The following is a 24880-nucleotide window of genomic DNA, read 5'->3' on the forward strand; positions in this document are numbered from 1 at the left end:
ATGGGAACTGGGATTCACACTTTCAGCTCCAAGTGTAGTAGACACAGCAACAGTCCTTAATTAAGCGATCACATACTACTTTTTTGACCCCTGCCTCATACAGTGCACAGAAGGAACGTGCTCACTTAATGGGCAGCTATTCAATGGTTTGTGTTACCCTCATCATTCAGCCTGGGCCCCATGAATTATTTATTGCACACTATTTAAACTCGGCCCCAAAGACAGAGTAATTAATTTCCTCCTATGGTTTTTATGATGCTCTCATCATAAAAAGAAAAGGAGTACTTGTGGCACCTTAGAGACTAACAAATTTATTTGAGCATAAGCTTTCGTGAGCTACAGCTCACTTCATCGGATGCATTTTGATTTGTCCACTGATTTTGATGCCCCACTTGATACACCTCAGACCTAATTTTCCAGAATATTTAGCATTTTTATAGCACTTTACATGTTCAAAACACAGCTCCAATTGATTTCAGCTGTGGTCATGAGTGCTCTGGACTTCTCCAAATCAGGCCCCAAGTGTTACATGTTGGGTACTCAGAGAGGACCGAGATTCTCTTTTCATACCAGCATTGTACTAACATATTCAAATGGTTAGGATTTTGTTCTTAGGCAAAGGCATGAAAAAAATCTTCCAATTACTATAAGCAAAAGCAACTTATTCACTGACCTGGTTTCATCTTATAAGTAAACTTATGTTCCGGGTTGTTCAATAGATCAATGAACTCCTTCAGAGCTGCATAAAATGGCTGCACTTTTTCAGCAGGTATGTCAAAAACAGCGTCTCTTGTTGCATTATTATAATTGATACGAACCACCTGACCTCTGTAATCTACACTGAGAGAAAGAGAGAGAGAGAGAAAAAAATTTATCATCATGCCACTCAAACCTTTTAGCATATTTTTGTTTTGGTGAGGACAGGTTCACTTTCCCCTTTCAGTTGCTGGTTGTTACAGTACAGTTCAAAAGTGAAGTGCAGTGCTATGTCAAAGTATTGTACATTATTGCATATCAGGCTGCTGCTTTCAAGTTTATCAATGGGTCAGGGTTTAGGAAGATTAATAATCAAAGGGACTTGAGCTCCTAAATATTTTGGTATTTTTGAAAATCCCACCCTTATTCTGTCTATATAAAAAATCAACACACACACACACATACAATTTATATATCTGTATATGTGTGTGTGTGTTTTGATTAATAGATTTTTACAGCCAGAAGGGACCATTATGACATCTAACCTGACCTCCTTGTCATGTAACAAGATTAAAAGAAGATGATTATACAGCAAGACAGCCTCTATGCAACGTCAGAGATTTTTCTACCTAGGAGCTTCAAAACATGGCAGTGCCCCAGCACTGGTGAACATTTCATATAGAATTTAGATAGAAGACCAACTGCTCCTCAATTCTATTTGCAGCTGTGAAGGATATCAACTGAAGGTTATTATGGTTGCTTTGAGTTCCTGGAGGGTGGAAAGAATGAGTAGGGAAAGTTGAGACAATGATAAATTCAATAATAAAAATAATAAAGAATAACTGACACATTATAGTACAACATAATTCAGTTGACAAGACGTAATAATTAAAGACAAAATTGAAACACTGTTTCAGGTGGCAGGCATAGACCCTCTAACATCTTTCTGCAAGAGAAACAATGAAAGATGCAAATAGAACTTTTTCATTCAAACAAATTGTTGCTGTGCAACCAGTACTTAATTTGTAATGAAAGAGTTGCTGGGGCTCAAACAACTTTTTTTTACATTCATAACTAATGCAGCAAGCCCAGATGTGCCTGGGCTATGAACTGCCAAGCCTAGAGGTACTGGGACTCAGCCCTGGCAAGCCTAGGCACAAATTAAGCACTGTGTGCAACCCTGTAATTCCTGGTGAACCAGTAATATGGTATGAGCTACTACTGGGATTTTGTTAGCTATAATCACACCCTTGACTATTACTCACTCTATAATCCTCTGTTTCGACTGCATAGTGAAATCACAGTAGTCGACCCCAATGTCCGTGAAGTCTACAAGGGTGGAGGAGAGGATTTGAAAGGCTTGAGGATTTTGCTCCTTCAGCTTGTTGGATACGTGAAATCCATCTACAACTTCACTTTCACCTCCAATAGCTGCTTGTTTTATACAATGAAGAAACTGAATCTGTAACAAATTAACACCTCATTACAGGAAGGAACAGCCTGGATATTTAATAATTCATCGTCATCAGTTCACTCATCTGCCCTGTCATTTAAAAATACGCAAAAAGACCTGTAGCCCCATTGTATTACCCCAGTTTTACACCAGTCTGAATCTACTGTCACGATGGGGTAAAACTGAAGTAACAAGGTGGTGAATTAGGCCTAAATCACAAAGCTCTGGTTCCATAATTTTCTTCTGGCCTGAGTCAGGTTGGTATAACTGGTTATTGTTGCTATATAATTTTAAAACACACTGTGGTCATCACAGCCTCTCTAAATATAGGGGATTATTTTCCACTTGCAGAAATGACATAATTAGGTGTGAAAAACGTGCTCACCAAGGATGTCAGTATGTGTCACTGGCTCATTGAGGACAACAGGTCTAAGATATCTACAGCAATAATGGACCCTCAGGAAACGTACACTTCTGTTTATGGTGTGTTCAGAGTTCTCAAAAAACTGGACAAGATGGAGCTGAAGGGCCAAATTCTGCTCTCAGCTGCACGAATGTAAATCTGGGATAACTCTAGTGGGCCCAGGGATGCTCCCAGTTAATGACAAACTCCCAGGGACATCCAGAGAGCAGCATCAGGTCCACTTATTGCAGCTTACACCAGTGTAATTAAACATAGAATTGGACCACACAACTTTCACTGAAGTCATTGAAGACTGCACCCATGTAATGGAACTGAGTTAGATCTGAAGAAAATGGGAGGCAAGACAGAGAAGCGAGGGGAAGGAACAGATTCAGGTATTGTTAGCTGCCCCTATAGTATGGGGTGATGTAATATGGCAGTGATTATACAGAGAAACAGGGGTAACTGTTGAGGCAGAAGAAGAATCAATCAACATAACCATTAATGAAATGAAGTTTAGATTCTAATTACAACCTGCCCTAGATAAGGGATGGTGTATGGCTGCACTGGACCAGGCACAAATGTGATTCAGGGACTCACACTTCATTCCCTGTTCCTTCCGTGCGCTGGGGAGGGAGTACATTACTTCAGCTTTTTCACAGAGGAGCTTGCTCCCACTCTATATCTCAGACCAGCTATTCTGGACAGAATGTAGAGGTGCACAGGAGACAGAACACCCATTTGCTTACAGCAGGGAGTACTAGGTAAGCAGCTTCTTCTCTCACCACCATGGCGAGAATTGCAATCTGTGCATGAGCAAACAGGGGCATACATGGTTAGGGAAGAGTTGTGACAGTCTAGCCCATAGTGATAATGGCCCTATGACAAAACTCCAAGGGATGCAAAATGAGACATTAGCTTCCGAGTCTAGAGAGATGGAAACTCCAACCAAAACTAGTACTCATCTTTAACAGGATATCATGTGAATGAAATCAAAACTTTCGAAAAATCCTCAGATATTTTTATAGGTGGCCTCTAAAAATTAATCTTCATCCATTTAGGGCTATACTTTCTGATAGTCTGTTTTAGATACATTAAAGTACCTAGATACTATATAATAATTAGGAAATTAGCACAATCATGAATTGTGAGCCTAGATGGTAAATATGTTTCTAATGTGCTTAAAACAATTTTTATTTTAGGGTTTTAGAATTGAACAGGTTGTGCTTTTTTTTTTTTTTTAATGTTTTATGGCAGTACGTGATTTTGTGGTTTTGGCACAGATAAGATAGTGAGCTAAGGCACATCTGTTTCCTAGTAATGAACTACCACTCCATTCCTATTCCACATTAATTCAACAGCATCTAAATGAATTTTCAGCAGGTAGCACATTAATGTGAAAGATTTGGCAACTCTTCAGAAATAGATCATACTGGCCTGTTCATTTCATCACAAAATTATTACTTCAAGCCTTGGGGTGGGGTGGGATTGGGAGGGATGATTGCAAGTATGAAATTTGAAGGTACAAATGTTTGCTGTAGTATCTTTGTTAGTTATACATTCTTTATGGTACTCTCTTTCAGGTCTGTTATGAATTATGTGAATCATGTTGTGCTGTCATGGTGACTCAGAGTTCCACAGGTTAACTAGGTAAAAATGTATTTCCTGTTATTAGTTTAAAGTTGTTGCCATCCAGTTTCACAGGATATCCCCTTGTTCTTGTATTATGCTTAAGTAAACAGAAGTGACGATTTACCTTCTCTGACTCATAAGGTTTATATCTTGATCATCTCTCCTATTTGTCTCCTCTCTGAATTACACACACCTAGAATAAAGTTTTCAAAGCTGCCTAAAGTATGCCCAGTTTCCATTAGTTTTAATCTTTTCAATCTCTCCTCATGGGGAAGTATTCTCAGGCCTCTAATGGTTTTCTCTCCCAATCTCTGAACTTCTGTTTTTGTTACATTATTTTTCAGATACGGTGGTCAGAAATGGACACAGCATTCAAAGCAAGGGACCCTACTGAACTGGATAATGGCACTGTAATATAGTCAATATGATTTTTGTGCAACATACTGCATCCTAATATGCAGTTTGCTCTTTTTGACTTGCACATTACACAGAGGTTTTCACTTAGCCATCTACAGTGGCTCCCTGACCTTTTTCCTAAGTAATTATAGTTCATTTAGTCCCCGCTAGTATGAGTATTTTAAATGTTTCCTTCCAATGTGCATTACCTCCCATTTGTCAAAAGTGAATTTCATTTGCCATCCTTGCTGCCCATTCAGCTGGTTTTGTTAGGCCACTCTGGAGTACCTCACATTCTTCCCTAATCTTGATTTACTTAAATCATGTTGTATCTTCTTACTGTTCACTGTCTTTTCTAGACCATTAATGAATATTTTACAGAACATTAGCACTATAATAGCTCGATGGCTCACCTTTTGCTACATGAAAAACTGAGTATTTATCCCTGCTCTTTTCTGTCTCTTAGCCAACTCCTTATTCATAACACAGAACTTTACCTTCACCCCGACTAGTTAATTTGCTTAATAGCTTCTTGTAAGGGACTTTGTCAAGGTATTAGGAAAGTCCAACTAAATTATATCTACCAGTTCTCCTTCATCTACTAGTTTGTTGACTCAAAGAATTCCAGCAGACTGGAGCAGCAATTTTTCCCATTATAAACATCAGACGTTGAAACAAAATTAATGACTTACAATGTATGGAAGTAAATATAGCTGCTACTGATTTTACTTGATCCTCCCTGTGCCATCTCATTCAGTACAATTTAGGAACAAGTTTTCCTTAAATATTGTTTTAAATTGTTTTCAACTTCTAGAGAAAGTGATGAGGTGACTTGATCTCTGTCCATATATACCACAGAGAATGTATCTGGTATGAGGGAACCTTTTCATTTAGCAGACAACTGCATAAATAAATCCAATGGCTGGAAGCTGCAATTAAATTCAAATTGGATATAAGATGCAATTTTTAATTTCAGGGAGGTTGACTAAGCATCAGAGCATCTGCCTAAAGGAAGTGGTGAATTCCCCATCATTTGGAATATTTAAATCAAGACCAGATGTCTTCCTAAAAAGATATCCTCTAGTTCAGCCACAAGTTATTGGGTTTGCTATATTTTACTCATATAGCAGGAAAGAATAATTCTCTCCACTGTAGGAATTACTGTGTAATTCTATGGCCCGTTATATGGGAATTCAGACTAGATAATCATAATTCTTCCTATGGATTGATGAACTTTAAAAAACAGGAAATTCATCAATTTTACATATATCTAATTTTTGCTCAGCATACACATGACCTGTCGCTTTTTCAAACGAAAGAAACAATGAGATTTCCCCCCTTGCTTTGTGGAAAAGTCAGTTGGTTCCCCTTACCCCAGGTGGATGATGCAGAACAGGATAATCAGTGTGAAAACTTAGCTTCCCAGATGTGTAAGCCACATTATTAGCATCAATTTTGTCTTCCACTTGCCAAGTAGGGCTTTACAATGAAAGGAGAAAAAAAAAAAGAGGAAACATGTTAAAGCCATCTGCCATTTAAGCCAGTGAAGTACAATGAAACTATGAAATCTCAATACAAAAGAGCTATTAAAAATTTCTGAATATAGAATTATTGTTATACTGAGAAGGGAACAATGAGTCACCAGTGCCTCTCACAGCACTGAACCGGACATTTCAGCAACTGTGCAACAGAAGCAATCACTTCAAAAATGATGCTAGTCTGAGTAGAGTAGGCCAGACAAGTTGCCCCCAGTGCTGTTCCTCTGAGGCTATTGCCTTTACTTTTCTCGTAAAAGCTCTGAGGACTGTATTGTGTCAACATTCAGCGGAAGGACAGGACAGAACCTCAGCTGGTGTAAACCAGCATAGCACCTATTGGAGTTGCACAGGTGTAAGGGAGGACAGAATTTTTGGCACGTTTTGTTCAATTTTGCCGTTTCCATTCCCCAAGTTGGTCTGTGTTACAAAGAAAAAGTGGAAACACTGTAAGTTGCATGTCTTTTTCAATGAATTTTAAGCCTTTAAATGACAGGGAAAATGTCAAATACAGAGTACCCTTTACAACATGGCCTTTCCCATATTACCTTCAAAGAAAAATCTCCGAATGAAAGACGTCAAGATATAATTTCTTGCCTTTCCTTTCGTACTTTCTGAGAGCTAGTCCCATTATTTTACCTCTACATTTTTATTAAATTTCAAGATGGATGAACTAAAATCAGTATGAGTCTTGCTGACAACAGCAACAAATTATATATTGTAAGGTGGTTGAGTACAAAGACATGCAGACATCACATTGCAATGCAGTCAAAATATGTTTCAAATGACACACCATGCAGCAAAGTCTAAGGCCAAAAACCACATGTTCTGGTTTGCACAAAGTTCATACAATTGAATACAGTTCATGGCAAATGTGTAATATAGATCCAGACACTTGTCTGGGAAGTGCAAGTCAACATATGCAGTCCATGTAATCACTGAAGAAGACATAATTTAAAAAGAAAAATATGAAAACCCATTTCCCCATGTGAATTACTGCAGACTAAATATACAAAACACAAGGCATTTGAAATATAGAGATAATGCTTATTTTTTATAAAATGCCCAGGTTAAACTCGAAAACACAGTTCAAAATGATTTATATATTGTATACAAAAACTTTTGCTTTGGGACAAGGATTTTTAAGTATAGGAATGCCAAACAATGCTAAAGGCAGATTTATAAAATTGCTGGGAAGAAACCCCAGAATAATATTAACAAATGTGTTAAACTGTCATGGGGAAATTCATTTAATTATATGGTATAGTAAGTATTCATCATATGCGACTTCAGTTCTACAATATGAAGACCTCAACCACATTTGCACAGTTACTAATTTTAAGAAAAAAAAAGAAAAGAAAAAAGTGTTATGTCATCCTTTGTCATTAGTGTTGAGGGTAGCTTTGTCATGGCAGGCTCCAGAGCAATTTAATGGCTCCAAAGCACTTTAATCTACTATAATACTCTTGCTTCTGAGAAAATATACATCTCTGGTGAAATAAAAATACATGATAGAATTACTGTGACATTTTACAAAAAGGCATGTTCATTCTGTTAAATAAGGTAGTGCTATGGGAGTTAATCCACTGGAACATTGGTTTCATGTAAGGAGATTCTATCAAAGATCAAGTTACTAATTTACAGCCAAATATTGATTAAATGCAAAAAGCTACATTAATGCAATGTCCAGCTTGAAAATGTAATGCAGAGAAGTTAGGAAATTCAAATCTTAACATTGCTAAAAGAGGTAAAACTCAGTAACAGGGAGAGTTGCTGTCAGATGAGAGTGCTGGTGCAAGAGGTAGAGGAGGAAAAGGTGGGTAATCCCAGAGGACTCTGATCTCTCAACAGAGAACAAAATGGGCTGGGCATGGTCTATGGATCAGTAACAAAGGTCAGATTACAACTTCAGTTGCACAGCCTGCATGGCAGAAAATCAAGCACTGTGCAGGTACAACAATCGTGTGTGTTACCTAGCAATACATACAGCCCACCTGAGCTGAGAAGCTAGCCTGTTAGCTGTGACTGGGAATCATTGACACTGAAATCTGACACCACACTGAAACTCAGGCCATAATTATTAAAAGGTTCTGGAACCCAAGCCCAGTTTAGCAAAAATATACCATATTTTTGTATCAGAAATGGGAAAACTCGGCATGAAGGGGTTCTCTGGCCATTGAAAAACATAATCAAATATATCTTTAAAAATATTTGACTTAGAGGAAAATAACAGTGAGAGTTTCTGGCTTTATAAGAGGTATAGAGAGACTATGGGCTTGTCTAAATGATGGCAAACCACAAAAAGGAGCATAATTTGTGAAGTGCTCTAATGTGTTGTGCTCTAATTCCCCATGTTGGCACCCTCTGAAAAATACCTACATCTCATTGGTGTGGTCCCGTTTCAGCTACACCAGGAATCTCTTATGTAACTATTTGTCCAAGCTTTCTCAACTGACTGAAGCAGGAAACCCCCATTCTTAGCCAATCGTCTTCTGCCTTACAGCTGCAGTATCTGGGAAGTGCAATTTGTCTGATCCACTCATCCAGAACATCAGTGACTGAATGGAAACCCTGTATAGTATAGCGACATACACAGAACTTGGAGGGAGCAGCACAGGTTGAAGAAAAAAAGAACAGTTTGGAAGATGCACCAGAAAGCCAGTCTGTGTGCCTGTGGCTGGCATGCAGACATAAAACATACAGTAACCCTAAATATTTTGGTAGGGACACCTTTAAAAATGAATGATGATAAATAAAAGTAAATGTACATGATTTCTGTGCTCCAAAAGGACATCTGTGCAAGATTAAAGACTTGTGCTTCTTTTTTCATTTGTGGGAGCTGCATTTACTGTTGTTCTGTTATTGGGAGAATCTGCAAACTGGTTGGCATATTAATTTAGCAAGGTTGCCAATCTGAAATGTATAGTTTTGTTTACAGTGTTTATTAGACCTTTGGATTTGAGTGCTATTAAAATAACAAGAAATTATTATGAATTATTATTTTATTATAGTTTTTTTTTAAAACCCTCAACGTTGCACATAAGCACTAATCCAACTTCTTTGTTAGGGTCTAAAGTCTTTTGCTAAGAACTGCAGGTTCAATAGATTCTTATAAAAAAATGTGCACTTGGACTGCATATGGAAATGCCAACACCAGATGCTGAAATTTCCCAACAATTCGTGTCTCAAAGTGAAACGCATTAAAACTGGGGGGAAAGATGCTAAATGTAGCCAAAAAATCATCAGGGGAGAAATGAGTAAGTGTAATTGAATATTAAGTCTCCCTCTATTCTATGATCTTTTAAATGAATTCCAACTACAAATGACATCAAAAATATGAGACTTCCCCCCTTATAAACACTTAGGGTGACCAGATGTCCCGATTTTATAGGAACAGCCCCGATTTTTGGGTCTTTTTCTTATATAGGTTCCTATTACCCCCACACCGATTTTTCACATTTGCTGTCTGGTCACCCTATAAACACTTTTGAAAATGTTGTTAGCTATGTTGTTAGTAGTAGTTGTTGTTATGAATGTTGTTAGCTATGTTGTTAGTAGTAGTTGTAACTCAGTGACCATGAGTTGGTTGAGTTCAGGATCCTGACGCAGGGAAGAAAGGTAAGCAGCAGGATACGGACCCTGGACTTCAGGAAAGCAGACTTTGACTCCCTCAGGGAACAGATGGCCAGGATCCCCTGGGGGACTAACATGAAAGGGAAGGGAGTCCAGGAGAGCTGGCTGTATTTCAAGGAATCCCTGTTGAGGTTACAGGGACAAACCATCCCGATGAGTCGAAAGAATAGTAAATATGGCAGGCGACCAGCTTGGCTTAATGGTGAAATCCTAGCGGATCTTAAACATAAAAAAGAAGCTTACAAGAAATGGAAGGTTGGACATATGACCAGGGAAGAGTATAAAAATATTGCTCGGGCATGTAGGAAAGATATCAGGAGGGCCAAATCGCACCTGGAGCTGCAGCTAGCAAGAGATGTCAAGAGTAACAAGAAGGGTTTCTTCAGGTATGTTGGCAACAAGAAGAAAGCCAAGGAAAGTGTGGGCCCCTTACTGAATGAGGGAGGCAAGCTAGTGACAGAGGATGTGGAAAAAGCTAATGTACTCAATGCTTTTTTTGCCTCTGTTTTCACTAACAAGGTCAGCTCCCAGACTGCTGTGCTGGGCAACACAAAATGGGGAAGAGATGGCCAGCCCTCTGTAGAGATAGAGGTGGTTAGGGACTATTTAGAAAAGCTGGACGTGCACAAGTCCATGGGGCCGGACGAATTGCATCCGAGAGTGCTGAAGGAATTGGCGGCTGTGATTGCAGAGCCCTTGGCCATTATCTTTGAAAACTCGTGGCGAACGGGGGAAGTCCCGGATGACTGGAAAAAGGCTAATGTAGTGCCCATCTTTAAAAAAGGGAAGAAGGAGGATCCTGGGAACTACAGGCCAGTCAGCCTCACCTCAGTCCCTGGAAAAATCATGGAGCAGGTCCTCAAAGAATCAATCCTGAAGCACTTAGAGGAGAGGAAAGTGATCAGGAACAGTCAGCATGGATTCACCAAGGGAAGGTCATGCCTGACTAATCTAATCGCCTTTTATGATGAGATTACTGGTTCTGTGGATGAAGGGAAAGCAGTGGATGTATTGTTTCTTGACTTTAGCAAAGCTTTTGACACGGTCTCCCACAGCATTCTTGTCAGCAAGTTAAGGAAGTATGGGCTGGATGAATGCACTATAAGGTGGGTAGAAAGCTGGCTAGATTGTCGGGCTCAACGGGTAGTGATCAATGGCTCCATGTCTAGTTGGCAGCCGGTGTCAAGTGGAGTGCCCCAGGGGTCGGTCCTGGGGCCCGTTTTGTTCAATATCTTCATAAATGATCTGGAGGATGGTGTGGATTGCACTCTCAGCAAATTTGCGGATGATACTAAACTGGGAGGAGTGGTAGATACGCTGGAGGGGAGGGATAGGATACAGAAGGACCTAGACAAATTGGAGGATTGGGCCAAAAGAAATCTAATGAGGTTCAATAAGGATAAGTGCAGGGTCCTGCACTTAGGATGGAAGAATCCAATGCACCGCTACAGACTAGGGACCGAATGGCTCGGCAGCAGTTCTGCGGAAAAGGACCTAGGGGTGACAGTGGACGAGAAGCTGGATATGAGTCAGCAGTGTGCCCTTGTTGCCAAGAAGGCCAATGGCATTTTGGGATGTATAAGTAGGGGCATAGCGAGCAGATCGAGGGACGTGATCGTTCCCCTCTATTCGACACTGGTGAGGCCTCATCTGGAGTACTGTGTCCAGTTTTGGGCCCCACACTACAGGAAGGATGTGGATAAATTGGAAAGAGTACAACGAAGGGCAACGAAAATGATTAGGGGTCTAGAGCACATGACTTATGAGGAGAGGCTGAGGGAGCTGGGATTGTTTAGTCTGCAGAAGAGAAGAATGAGGGGGGATTTGATAGCTGCTTTCAACTACCTGAAAGGGGGTTTCAAAGAGGATGGCTCTAGACTGTTCTCAATGGTAGCAGATGACAGAACGAGGAGTAATGGTCTCAAGTTGCAATGGGGGAGGTTTAGATTGGATATTAGGAAAAACTTTTTCACTAAGAGGGTGGTGAAACACTGGAATGCGTTACCTAGGGAGGTGGTAGAATCTCCTTCCTTAGAGGTTTTTAAGGTCAGGCTTGACAAAGCCCTGGCTGGGATGATTTAACTGGGACTTGGTCCTGCTTTGAGCAGGGGGTTGGACTAGATGACCTTCTGGGGTCCCTTCCAACCCTGATATTCTATGATTCTATGATTAGCTTTGAGATATCAGTGAATACAAAAATTTGAAAACAGGCTAAAATTGTTATTAAAATCTTGAAAAAAGACTTTAATGTGCTATACTATATAGCCTAACAAACATAATAGCTACATAACTTTATTCATATGCATTAACCTATTTCCTTAAATATTTACTATGCATTTACTTCATACGAACCCATATCAAAACACTTAAAGCTATTTTTCAGATTTTACAAATGATGATGATAATTTCTTAAAACCCAAAAGTAATTTTGGGTGAATTTCACCTCTGTGCAGAGGGCCAGTGCAAGACCTATGCATATATTCATAGATTCCAAGGACAGCAGGGATCATTGTGATCATCTAGTCCAGGGGTTGGTAACCTTCCAGAAGTGGTGTGCCGAGTCTTCATTTATTCACTCTAATTTAAGGTTTCGTGTGCCAGTAATACATTTTAATGTTTTTAGAAGGTCTCTTTCTATAAGTCTATAATATATAACTAAACTATTGTTGTATGTAAATTAAATCAGGTTTTTAAAATGTTTAAGAAGCTTCATTTAAAATTAAATTAAAATGCAGAGCCCCCCGGACCCAGGCAGTGTGAGTGCCACTGAAAAATCAGCTCGCGTGCTGCCTTTGGCACGCATACCATAGGTTGCCTACCCCCATTTAGTCTGACCTTCCATATAACAAAGGCCATAAAACTTCTGCAAAATAACTCCTTATGAACTAGAGAAGTTCTTTTAGAAAACCATCGAATCTTGATTTAAAAATTGCCAGTGATGGACAATCCACCAGAACCCTGGGTAAATTGTTCTAATGGTTAATTATGCTCACGGTTGTGCGAACCGTGGCCACTGGGAGCTGTGGGCAGCCGTGTCTGCAGACAGTCAACATAAACAAACTGTCTCGCAGCCTGCCAGCGACTTACCCTGATGGGCCATATGTGGCCCAATGGCCAAAGGTTGCCCACCCCTGTTATAGACGGTGATCAAGTTATCCCTTAACCTTCTCTTTGTTAAGCTAAATAGATTGAGCTTCTTTGGTCTATCACTACAAGGCATGTTTTCTAATCCTTTAATCATTCTGGTGGCTCTTCTCCGAACTCTCTCGTTTATCAACCTTTTTGAACTGTGGATATCAAAACTGGACAGTATTTCAGCAGCAGTTACATCAGTGCCAAATACAAACCTTATGCGCCTTTTAAGTCTTACTTAAGCATTAAGTTTAGGGTTTAAGTGATGCATAAGCTTTGTGCTGCCCTTCTCTGCGCAGGGTGGATTTCACCCATGATTTATGACAAAATCCGTTAGCAAAACCTCTTTTTTAAAGATCTGGCTAGTTACACCCTCAAAATTACTGGACATTCAGTTAGGGATGAAACCACTAATAATTAACTACAACTAGAGGGCAGCTGAGTGACACTCAAGAAAATGGTTAGTCTCTAAGGTGCCACAAGTACTCCTTTTCTTTTTACTCAAGAAAATGGTGTCACCTTGAATATAATATGTGTGGGTGGGTGAGAGCGAGAGAGTGCAGTTACTTGAATGTCAGAAATGAAGAGTATCAGTTGAGAGAGGAAGTGAGGTTCAGCCACCATCTGCGCAAATTTCTGTTTTCAGTCTCTGAGGCTAAAGTCTCTCCTAAACAAGACAAAAGAATGTATCCATATCGGGATAAATGTTCAAAACACAGTGACTCCACTATGTCTGCAAACTATGAAGATGCATGCAGAAAATGGTAACCATTACCCGATCCAAAGCCACGTGAAATCAACAGGAGTCTTTCTAATGACGTCAGTGTGCTTTGCATCAGACTTCATGTATGCAGGTAATTACCTCTGTGTGTGCACGTTCTTTGCAGGTGCAATTAAACTGTAAACGTATTCCTTATTTTCATAACAGTAACATTTAGTATGTATTCACGTTTTACATTTTCAGAGCACTGGACAATATTAATAAATGAGTTCTCACATTTCTGTGAGATAGTTAACTACTGTATTATTATCTCTGATTCAGAGATGAGAAAACAGAGAGGATGAGTACACATGCCCAAAGGGTTTCTGGCTCTGAACTCTATACTAAGACAATTAGGCCATGTTCAGAGAGAAGGTTCAGAGAAGAGTCATGAAAACGATTAAAGGATTGGGAAACTTGCCTTATGGTGAAAGTCTAAAGAAACTCAATCTATCTATCATAACAAGCTGTCTGTAGTGTATATTATTAGTTTCTATGCTTGCAAGTTTGGCAATGTTTAAAAAAAAAGAATATCTGCTCAACAGATTTTTTCCACAAGCGCTCACAGCTCTATTAATGTATATATCCTTCTATGCACATCTTCCCTTTTATAATAAGCTGCTCTCCTTTGGCACTAGAGAGTAAAGTAATATTTTTTCAGTGCCATTCTGTGCACAGGCTGTTGATTCCATCATGTTATAGATTTGTTTTTATTTGCACCCAAAGGCCAAATACTATGAAAAGCTAGTTTCCTGATTTAAAATTTGCCTTTCACACCTAGAAAGCTCATGAGATTTCACTCTGAGATGCTAAGTTCTACACCAACTTTACATTTTCATTTATGTAGCAAATATCCTATAGTGAACATGCCAATTTTCAAATGTTTTGACTAAGATTTTAAACAATAAAAAAAAAATCCTGTACTTTCTTTTAAATGTTGAACTACTAGTCAAGTTGGAAATGTGGCACAGTTGAAATTGTCTTTCTATATCCTGCTAACAAAATGAGTTTTGGAGAAGTGAGGTAATTTACAAACCTTTTCCCTTTCTCTGAAACGTTAATTACTGAGAAACCTGATACATAAGGATACACACAGGACAAAGGTTTTAGTCAACACTGAGCTATAAGCTTGCTTTAACTACTATTAAGGATAAAGTGGTTCCTAACATGATCTTATCAGCTGTTGTGGACTGGGCCACACTGTGGCCCTGATCCTGTAATGGGATCTGTGAGGGCATAAAGTCACCTACAGAAACTAAATCTGTGTTAAAATTATATTTAAAACATGTTCTAGCCCAGGGGTGGGCAAACTTTTTGGCCTGAGAGCCACATCAAGGTATGGAAATTGTATGGCGGACCATGAATGCTCACAAAATTGAGGGGTGGGGTGCGGGAGGGGGTGAGGGCTCCAGCTGGGGGTGCGGGCTCTGTGGTGGAGCCAGAAATGAGGAGTTCAGGGTGCAGGAGGGGGCTCTGGGCTAGCGGAGGGGGGGCTTTGGCCAGGGGCAGAGGGGTTCAGAGTATGGGAGGGGACTCCAGGCTGGGGCAGAGGTTGGTATGCGGGGGAGTGGGGGGTGCGGGCTCCTCTGGGGATGAGGGATTTGGGTTGCAGGAGGGTGCTCCGGGCTGGGACTGAGGGGTTCAAAGGGCAGCAGTGGGATCGGGGTGCAGGCTCCGGGCGGCGCTTACCTCAAGCAGCTCCTGGAAGTAGTGACATGTCCCCTCTATGGCTCCTACGTGGAGGCCCAGTGCCAGTCAGGCGGCTCTGTGCACTGCCTCATCCGCAGGCGCTGCCCCTGCAGCTCCCATTGGCCGTGGTTCCCGGCCAATGGGAACTGCAGGTGTGGAGCTTGGGGCGGGGGCAGCACGCAGAGCCCCCGGCTACTCCTACATATTGGAGCTGGAGAAGGGACATGCTGCTGCTTCCAGGAGCTGTACTGAGCTACGGCATGTGCAGAACGGGGCCAGCCTCCAACGCCGCTCCCTTTTAATTGGACAGATTAAAAGGTCTGACAGGCCGGACATGTCCCATGGGCCATAGTTTGCCCACCCCTGTTCTAGCCTCATTCCCTATCCAGACAAATTAGCTTGACTGGAACCATGTTTAAATAATGTAAAGGAATCTACATGAGCAGACCCGTAACAATGGGGAATCATCATTGAATGGGGGGTGTTTCTAGTGTTTTGTAGGGGTCAGTTCAAGGCCCAACACTATTCAATGCCTTTATCAATGATTTGGAAAAAAATATAAAAATCACTGCGGATAAAATTTGTATATGTCAGAGACTGACAGAATGGTAAATGCTGAAGATTGGGCAGCCATACATAGTGATCTAGATTGCTTGGTAAGCTTGGCCCATTCAGAAACAATGCATTTATTTAATATGGCTAAATGCAAAGTTATACATTAGGATAAAGAATGCAAGCCATATCTACAGAACTGGGGACTGTATGCTGAAAAGCAGCAACTTTGAAAAGGGTTTAGGGGCCACAGCAGACAAACAACTCAACATACACTCCCAGTGCAATGCTGAGGCTAACTCGATCCTTGAATATCTAAAGAAGGGAGTAGTGTCCCTTCTCCGGCTCCTATGCGGAGGCAGCTCTTGGGGCGTGGGCAGTGTGCAGAGCAGAGCCCCCTGGCTGCCCTGTGCAAAGGAGCTGGAGGGGCACTATGCCGCTGCTTCCGGGAGCTGTGTAGAGCAGCCCCTGACCCTGCTCCCTGGCTGGAGTGGGGCAAGCCCCAGACTCCGCTCTGCAGCAGGAGATCGAGAGCCGGATTAAAATGGCCCACAGGCTGTAGTTTGCCCATCCCCTTTTTAAAATCTGATATCTTGTGAGTGGCCAAGAATAGAAACACTTGCCAGTACAAAAGCTTTTAAGGGAAGAAAATATTTATAAGTATTAAGTGTGGTTTTCAAAGTTGAGTAGAGGATTCAACTACACAACTCCCATTAAATAATTAAAGGCTCACTCTCCTAGTGAGCTTTGAAAATCTCAACCACTGTTCCTAATGGACTGGTGAGCAAGAAGAAAAACAACAAATTCCTGCTGAAAACACATCACCTTAAATCCAAAAATCACCCAGTAAAGCTTTTTTTTTTTTAAAAAAGCTTCAGTGTAGCCCTATCCTACCACAGGATACCAATCTCAGTGTATTGCACCAAAAATAATCTTTTTTCTTTTTTTTTTGGTATTGACTCAATAGGTAAAACACTTTAAAAAGATGTTATGTCTGACTTTCAGCTAGACCGATGTTCAGCATTCCACACACACTGGGTTCACTTAAGAAGTTTTTGTTGGCTTGACAGAGATTTCTTGTTCCAGCAGTATTCCCCATTTTAAGTGCAGGGAACCTCTCTCAAACTAGTGGAGTCTTTCAAAATAAAAGATACTTTTTAAGTTTGGCCACTGTAAATATTATATTTGAGAGAGGAAATAACATCTTTTTACATGCCTACAGTGGTTGCCTACTGTAGTCACATTATTTAGTTATCTAAAGAAACTGGCAAGTTTTTGAAGGAGACCAACATATTGGATAAAAACCTTAGGTAAACATATAGTTCTAGTTATTTTGCTTCCATTTTATCTGTTAGCACATTTTCCTTTGGCAAATACAATAAAAGCGGAGCAGTAGCTGTTTCAGAGAATATTCTTTTCTGGTTGACCACCAGTAAGTGCTGATAGCCGGAGTAATTCATACGTTCTTATTGGGCCAAAGGCCAAGTAATAAGAGCATTTTCTCAGCCAGATTATCCATAATACAATGATGCCTAGCTCGGCTCACAGGCATCATTTGGATGGGCCATAGATTTTAAATATAGCTCCTGTTTCAGAAAGACTGCAATGTTAATCACTTTAGGTTGCTTTAAAAATTTTTTAAAGGCAAATAAAACTACATTTAGTATATTTATCCCAGTTACTGGTGCTTTATATAGAGAGTCAAATTCTTTCCTGTTGCATTCATGCAACCCTGCTGATTTCAATGCTGTTGCATCCATGTGACTGAGATCAGAACTTGCCCCAGAAGTGGAGCTCAGTAGTTGAGTGGACATTAAAAAAAAAAAAAAAAAAAGACAGAATGGAAATTAAATCAGAAGGAACTTGTCCAGTGCCAGAAATAAGCTACGGGATCATGAAGGCGATTTTTCCGGCTTTCAGAACTTTTTCAGTAAACTTGAATGATGGTAGCATGCCAAATAATTTATTTTTCTATGACAATTAGTGATTGAGCTATTTTAGCCTAATAAAATGAACACTTCATTGGCCTTATCAAGCATTTCTTTACTTTGCTGAGACTTTCACTGTATCTCTTCATTAACAAGAAGCAACATAATGAGAAAAAAGGATCTTTTCTTCCCTTCCCTCCCTCCCAAATTAACATTTCAGATAAACATATTTTTCCCATTATCACTGTGCTGTGCTTATCAATCTTGCCAGCCCTGCATATGCCAACATGACTTGAATGTGGCCTCATACAAAAACTTTATACGAGGGAAGTAAATCTTTGCTTCTCTGTTCTAATATGGAAGGAATGTGGGCTTTCCAGCCAAGGTTTGGATTTTGTCTTCTCCTATTTATTTTAAATCTTTTCAGACAAAAAAAAGGAGACAGTCACTGTTGCACCCATATTGTTAACTTTTGAACTGACGTGCTCAAAATGAAAATACATGTTTAGCTGGAATTTGTATTATCTGATCGGGAAAAAAGCCTGGCTAGGAGCCCCTGGATGTCCCGGTTTTAGTGGCTATGCAGACCCCAATGTATAAGATACAACAGGCAAAACAGGACAGAAACACAGATGGTAACATTTAAATGCTATGGGCTTGTTATTTTTTTCATAAGTCATTGAAGAATATGTGCGAATCATAATTCTGAAAATTATTCTCCAAAGATGGATGGGTGACAGAGCAAGACGATCAAGATCAGCAAGACATTAGCTAATAGCATTCAAGTGGAGTCCAACAGGGATCAGTTCTGGGTCTGGTTCTGTTCAGTATCTTCATCAATGATTTAGATAATGGCAGACAGAGTGCACTTATAAAGTTTGTGGACAATACCAAGCTGGGAGGGGTTGCAAGTGCTTTGGAGGACAGGATTAAAATTCAAAATGATCTGGACAAACTGGAGAAATTGTCTGAAGTAAACAGGATGAAATTCATTAAGGACAAATACAAAGTACTCCACTTAGGAAGGAACAATCAGCTGCACGCACAACATGGGAAACGACTGCCTAGGAAGGAGTACTGCCTACTGTGGAAAGGGATCTGGGGTTCAGAGCGGATCAGAAGCTAAATGTGGGTCAATGGTGTAACACTGTTGCAAAAAAAGCAAACATCATTTTGAGATGTATTAGCAGGAATGTTGTAAGCAAGACATGAGAAGTAATTCTTCCACTACTCCGCGCCGATAAGGCCTCATCTGAGGATTGTGTCCAATTTTGGGTGTCACATTTCAGGAAAGACGTGGACAAATTGGAGAAAGTTCAGAGGAGAGCAATAAAAATGATTAAAGGTCTGGAAAACATGACCTATGAGGAAAGATTGAAAAAATTGGGTTAGTTTAGTCTGGAGAAGAGAAGATTGAGGAGGATATGATAACGGTTTTCAAGTAGATAAAAGGTTGTTAAAAGGAAGACGGAGAAAAAATGTTCTCTTTAACCTCCGAGGATAGGACCAGAAGCAACGGGCTTAAATAGCAACAAGGGCAGTTTAGGTTGGACATTAGGAAAAACTTCTGTCAGAGTGGTTAAGCACTGGAATAAATTGCCTAGGGAGGTTGCAGAAATTTTAAAGAGCAGGTTAGACAAACACTTGTCAGGGATGGTCTAGATAATAATTAGTTGAGCCTTGAGAGCAGGGGACTGCACTAGAAGACCTCACAAGGTCCCCTCCAGTCCTACGATTCTATGATTCTTCACCCCTCTAGCAGATCATTAGGGAGTTGGAGATTTAGGGCCCTAATTCATGAAGTCAACGGGACTTCTTAAAGGTCAGCACATACTTATGTGTCTTACTCTTTGTGAATTTTGAAATGAACCCTCTAGAAGAAGAAAGTCTGCAAATGGAACATTTGGAAAAAGCCGTGGAAAGCCATCAATGCAGGGGTTCTGCTTTGTTGAGAGAGGGTAATTATCTGAAATGGGTATACAAGGTGATCTGCACCCTATGTGCATGGTGGAGTTGGGCTCTGCACTGGTCCTGCATGGCCCACTGGGATGTGACAACTGGGTCTGTGCTTACATGAACATTAATGTGATGTCTATATCCTCTAGAGTCTAGTTCATGAGTTCTCAACTAGGTGGTTGCAAACAGGTGTCACACTACTCTTCCCATATTGCTAAATGGAAGGGAGATCCTGGCTAGGTGGGAGGGGAGAACTGGTGTATATCTTGGTATGGAAAGGGTTCAGAATGACCATGGCCTAGTCAGCTTTGAAAATGTATTTTAAATATTTACATTCTAACCCTCATTTCAGCACATTCTGAGCTGACTGACTCTTCTGAGCAGAGCTTTCATTTAAAGGTGGTGAAGTGGATACTTAAAACTGATATGAAAGACAATCTCTCACTTGAACCTCCTCTATTTCCATGACTAGAAATGGGTTTGACACACAAAGTTTGAATGCAAATGATGATCCAAAGTTAAGGTGTTTGGATCCAAGGTATTTGATCAGGCACATCTCTATCCATGGCTCGCGATCTTGTTGATTGATTATCATTTTATATTTGTTTTCAATTCTGTTGTTCTCTTTTACAATCACAATTGTCATTATAGTTTGCTCCTGGCTACCATGCTATTTGTCATATATCCCATCCGGCATGACAAAGCAATCCACATACACAGAGTGTTACGAGTGATTACATTTTCTAATGTGAAGCCAAGAATAATTCTGATCCAGCTACAATAAATTAATCCCCAAGAAGGGTCCTACATCTTGAAGTGTAACATATCAAAGGTGATTACATTGCTGGCAGAACTAGGGCATTTGAAAAACTAGCTCACCCATAAAATGTGAGACGCAGGAAACCAATCCTTTTGCCAAGTTTAACCAACTCTCCCTGTCTAGTGGCAGCTCCTGTTAACAGCACAATTCCTACTTTTTTAAGGGTGGAAAGCCACTTGTAGAGACTTTCGTCACTGTGTAAGACTTCTTCAAAAGACATAGTTGAGAGCTTCACATCTGAGCCCCAATATTTACATTCTGTAAGACAAAAAATATTGAAGCAAACTTTTAGTTATTATCTTTATTGTTTCTTATTTGTATCACTGTAGTTATTTCCATGTTCAAGGTTAGGACATATTCACAATATTAAACTATTTTAAAGTAATGCTTTGCTTTTGTGTATTTCTGAATATGGTCCCAGTCCTACAATTAGATTTGCACAATGGGACCCATGTGGAGCCTTTGGTACATACATATCACAAACAAAACAGTTTTCTAGAAGTAAAATACATCAAACAAACATATAAATGACATTTTAAACCATGTATAATCTGAAAGGAATATTATATTGCAAACCAAAGCAGAAGTGCCTCTCTCTCTCTGAATATATGGACTAAAAGAGTGAAAACTGTCAATACTCAATTTCTTTAATGTTTTGTTTCATGCTATGCTGTTATTTTTATTCTTTCTTTGTATTAGAGTAGCACCTAGAGACCCCAGTCAGGACTGATGTCCCATTGTGATTGGTACTGTACGGACACAGAGTAAAAGAGAATCCCTTCCTTGAAGAGCTAACAATCAACATACCAAGATAGGTCGGATGAACGTGTTAATGTATGATTTTAAAAACAGAATAATTAAAATGGTTTAATCTAAAACACATCAACAAAAAAAAGAAAAGAAAATTCACTCAACATATAAAAAAAGTTACAATTCCCAGTTAGTTAAAATCGACAATACAGAATGCTCTATAGCGTGTAGTTACAGGACAAACACTATCTTGCTTTCAGTGTCTTTTCCTATGTGTATTTGTTGTGGATATTTAACATTATTTCACACAGATGTTATTTTGGTAATTGAGGCCCAAGACGTTAAGAAACCTTAACATAATTAGAATATGGAGAATGCCCCATACTTATCAATGATTCAGTGAAGAAAAAGAATTTACATTCTGGCCACTGTCATCAAAAATGACAAGTTTCAGAGTAGCAGACGTGTTAGTCTGTATTCGCAAAAAGAAAAGGAGTACTTGTAGCACCTTAGAGACTAACAAATTTATTTGAGCATAAGCTTTCATGAATGCATCCAATGAAGTGAGCTGTAGCTCACGAAAGTTTATGCTCAAATAAATTTGTTAGTCTCCAAGGTGCCACAAGTACTCCTTTTCTTTGTGTCATCAAAAATGATTTCTAAAAGATGTTAGTTCACGTTGGGCCTATAATACAAACAAACAATATATATTTGTGAACCATATATAAGTGAACTATGTGTGTGTATATGTGTGTGCCACAAGACTGTAGAAAATGTATGTATATTATATTTTTACTAATAAATGTACAAATATATTATTAATATAGCACCATTAATGTACCCTGCATTTTACAAACACAGAAAAAGACATGCTCCTTGCCTCAAAGAGCTTTTATTAAAAGAGCCAAATTGTGGCTGTCCCCCCTGGGTGCATTAGTGGGGGCAGAGAACACAGGGAATTGGTTCCCCTCTGTCTCCAAGCAGAAGGCAGCCAGAATACTGAAGTATGTGCTCCTGAGTGGGAGACTACTGTTGACTGCAGCGCTGTGCACTCCAAAAGTAACATGATCAGGTGAGGTGGCTGGAGGCAATGCTTTTTTCAAGGCGGAGTACATGCCACTTCTGAGAGTACTCCCATAAACATTCCACAGAAAATCTCCAGTCATTATCACTCTGGAACTACAACTCCATCACTGGTGGATTAAGACTAAATGCAGCTCTGATCCAATCTAGCCCCTCCCCGCCACAGAAAAACAGAAGGCCCACAACACCAAATCAAAGCTCCCCCACCCAAAAAAACCCCCTGCTTGTTTCTCATATATTTCTATTTGATTCAGATAAATAACCTATAATCTGAAAATCAGCTCATCATAGTGCAAATAGAAAACAGGCACATCTCCACTTCCGTCCTGGTGCAAGGCCAAGCACAATTTAATCCTTGTGTTGAGGGAGGGCAGGTACTACACTGGTCTCTTCAAAGTGGGCTCAGGAAGGGATGAGCCATTGCCACACTGCCCCCTTTGCATCAACAACATTGGAGGGCGTGGAAAGGTGCACAGCACATGCTGAAAAACATTGGCTCAGCAGCCACTCTCTCCCTGTGCTCTGAGGGCCACTGTGCCTAGGCACTTTGCTTGCCTGGAACTCTACTGGGTTGGTCAGACTCTGCATCATGTCCATCCCAGAGCTGTAGTGGCTTAAAGACACAATCAGGCCTTGCATATTTATACAGGCTATAAAACATGAGAGGGAGATTCTGTTTTGCTCCACATACAGAACTCGGATGTACCTGTCATCGATACTACCACGGTAGCGGAGCCACACACACAGGAGCTCTGAAGTCTAAGGGGAAGTTTTTGCTTAAGTCAGGGAGAGCAGGATAATCATATCATATATGTGTTATGCTATTCCATATTTCAAAAGAAAGTAAACCCATAACTTCCCAATGTTTCAAAGTGATACCTAGGTTTTACACATCCAATGGGACAAATATGGCCAAATGCTATGTACCCTTGAAAATTAAGGGTTACTTGCTTATATGTTTTCATATATTTTCAGCTGCCCAAATGCTCCTAAATCTAGCATGGATATTCTAAAGATGCCTTAAGCCTACAGTCTGAGCCAGCAACTGGGTATTGGTTACTGATTTCCATTTTTAACAATATGGTTTTCTTTACCCCTTACTGAGTCTTAAAGCAACCACATTTTATGGAGTTGGAGAGCTCAGGAACAGATAAGCTTCCTAATACAGAAAGATATATGGGTTTCAGGGGAATGCTGCACTCAAAATGAATTAAAAGTAAATTAAATGGACTGGAACTAGAAGAAAACACTCCTGGGTTCTTCATTGGGTTCTTTCTTTTCTTCGGGTTTTCCTGAGGAGGAATGTTTTCTGCATTCAGACAATATGTTCTGATGCCAGTTCAGGAAAAAAAAAAAAAGATTTACAAAAAGCCAGACAGAAATTTATAGTTGGAAAAGAAAGTACAAATTATATAGTACTGTTGTATTAGGGTAGATTTTTCATAAGTGACGAAGAAATACATAATTTACAAGAGACAAGACTTTGCATGAGATATAATATCTAGGTCATCTTTTCACCATGGGAAACGTTATAAAGTTTGACTACAGTTATTTTCAATAAAAGATCACTGTAAGACATACTGCAGATTTTGGGCTAGACTCTGGCGTTCAAAGACAGAGCTAAATAGTGGGGGATACTCTGAGCAGCAGTTCCTGGAGTCATTCTGCTTACAGGGGACAAAGACAGACAGCAAGCCTCCAGGAGGGCTTTGGGAGAACATTCAGAAATGGTGGTTACTACAGCACTTAAAGCCATGATCTTGCACCCTTTAATGTTAGTGCAAGTTGTGCTATTGACTTCAGTGCATGCAAAATCAGTCCCCAAAATAATGCAACATAGAATCCCTCCGCCATTGACCTTGGACAGCCAGCCAGTGTAGAAGACAGACAAGGACATGGCAATGCCTCCCACAGACTAGCTTTTGGGGTGTCTTGCTCCACAGCTGCCTATGCCTCTCCTCTGCCTGGGGGTCAGGCAGTGTGAGAATCTAAATTCTGGCTGCCCCTGCACCGTCTCTCCTCTTGCAAGTGCTGCCAGAATCTGGACCATTATTTAAGACAAAAATGTGGCAAAGCCTTTCTCCCTCTTATTTTTCCTCTTCTTTTATCTTTTATACTCCTTCCTATTCCTGTCCCCTCTTGTCCTTTCCCTCCAAGGGGCGTTCTTACATTTAGGGAGACCCTGTGTGTGATGAGGGCAGCCCTAAGCCTCACTGAACACTGACAAATGCATAGCTCGAAACCAATCTGGCTCACCTGTGTGTTAGTATTGTTAAAATATGTATTAGATTTATAGAGGTGTTTCAGACTTTATAAAATGCTTGTGAGTTGCTGCATGCATTAATCTCACTTATTATATCTGTATCCCACATTATAAGGTAATATTTAAGAGTTTTCTTTGTAACTACAAAAAGCGGTTGCTATGAAACTGAAAATGCCCTCAGTCACAGAAACATTACCAA

At 40.1% G+C, this 24880-nt stretch overlaps 1 protein-coding gene and 1 long non-coding RNA gene across 5 annotated transcripts in view; one reads left to right on the plus strand and one right to left on the minus strand.

Moving 5' to 3' along the window:
* BBOX1 (gamma-butyrobetaine hydroxylase 1) overlaps window positions 1-24880 on the minus strand; it is a 78149-nt gene that overhangs the window by 14162 nt on the left and 39107 nt on the right. For all 4 annotated transcript variants that reach the window (XM_038407049.2, XM_038407051.2, XM_038407048.2 and 1 more), the window contains exons 4-7: window positions 20645-20843; window positions 5954-6059; window positions 1962-2158; window positions 674-840 (exon numbers count right to left, since the gene is read on the minus strand). In XM_038407049.2, the coding sequence (XP_038262977.1) occupies window positions 674-840; window positions 1962-2158; window positions 5954-6059; window positions 20645-20843 (669 nt within the window). The remainder of the gene's footprint in view (window positions 1-673; window positions 841-1961; window positions 2159-5953; window positions 6060-20644; window positions 20844-24880) is intronic.
* On the plus strand, window positions 2153-9109 carry LOC122460513. The gene is made up of 2 exons (XR_006281865.1): window positions 2153-4202; window positions 4529-9109. It is a non-coding gene; the product is annotated as an uncharacterized LOC122460513 (long non-coding RNA).

Source organism: Dermochelys coriacea, chromosome 6 (assembly GCF_009764565.3).
Source record: "Dermochelys coriacea isolate rDerCor1 chromosome 6, rDerCor1.pri.v4, whole genome shotgun sequence".
Lineage (NCBI taxonomy): Eukaryota > Metazoa > Chordata > Testudines > Dermochelyidae > Dermochelys > Dermochelys coriacea.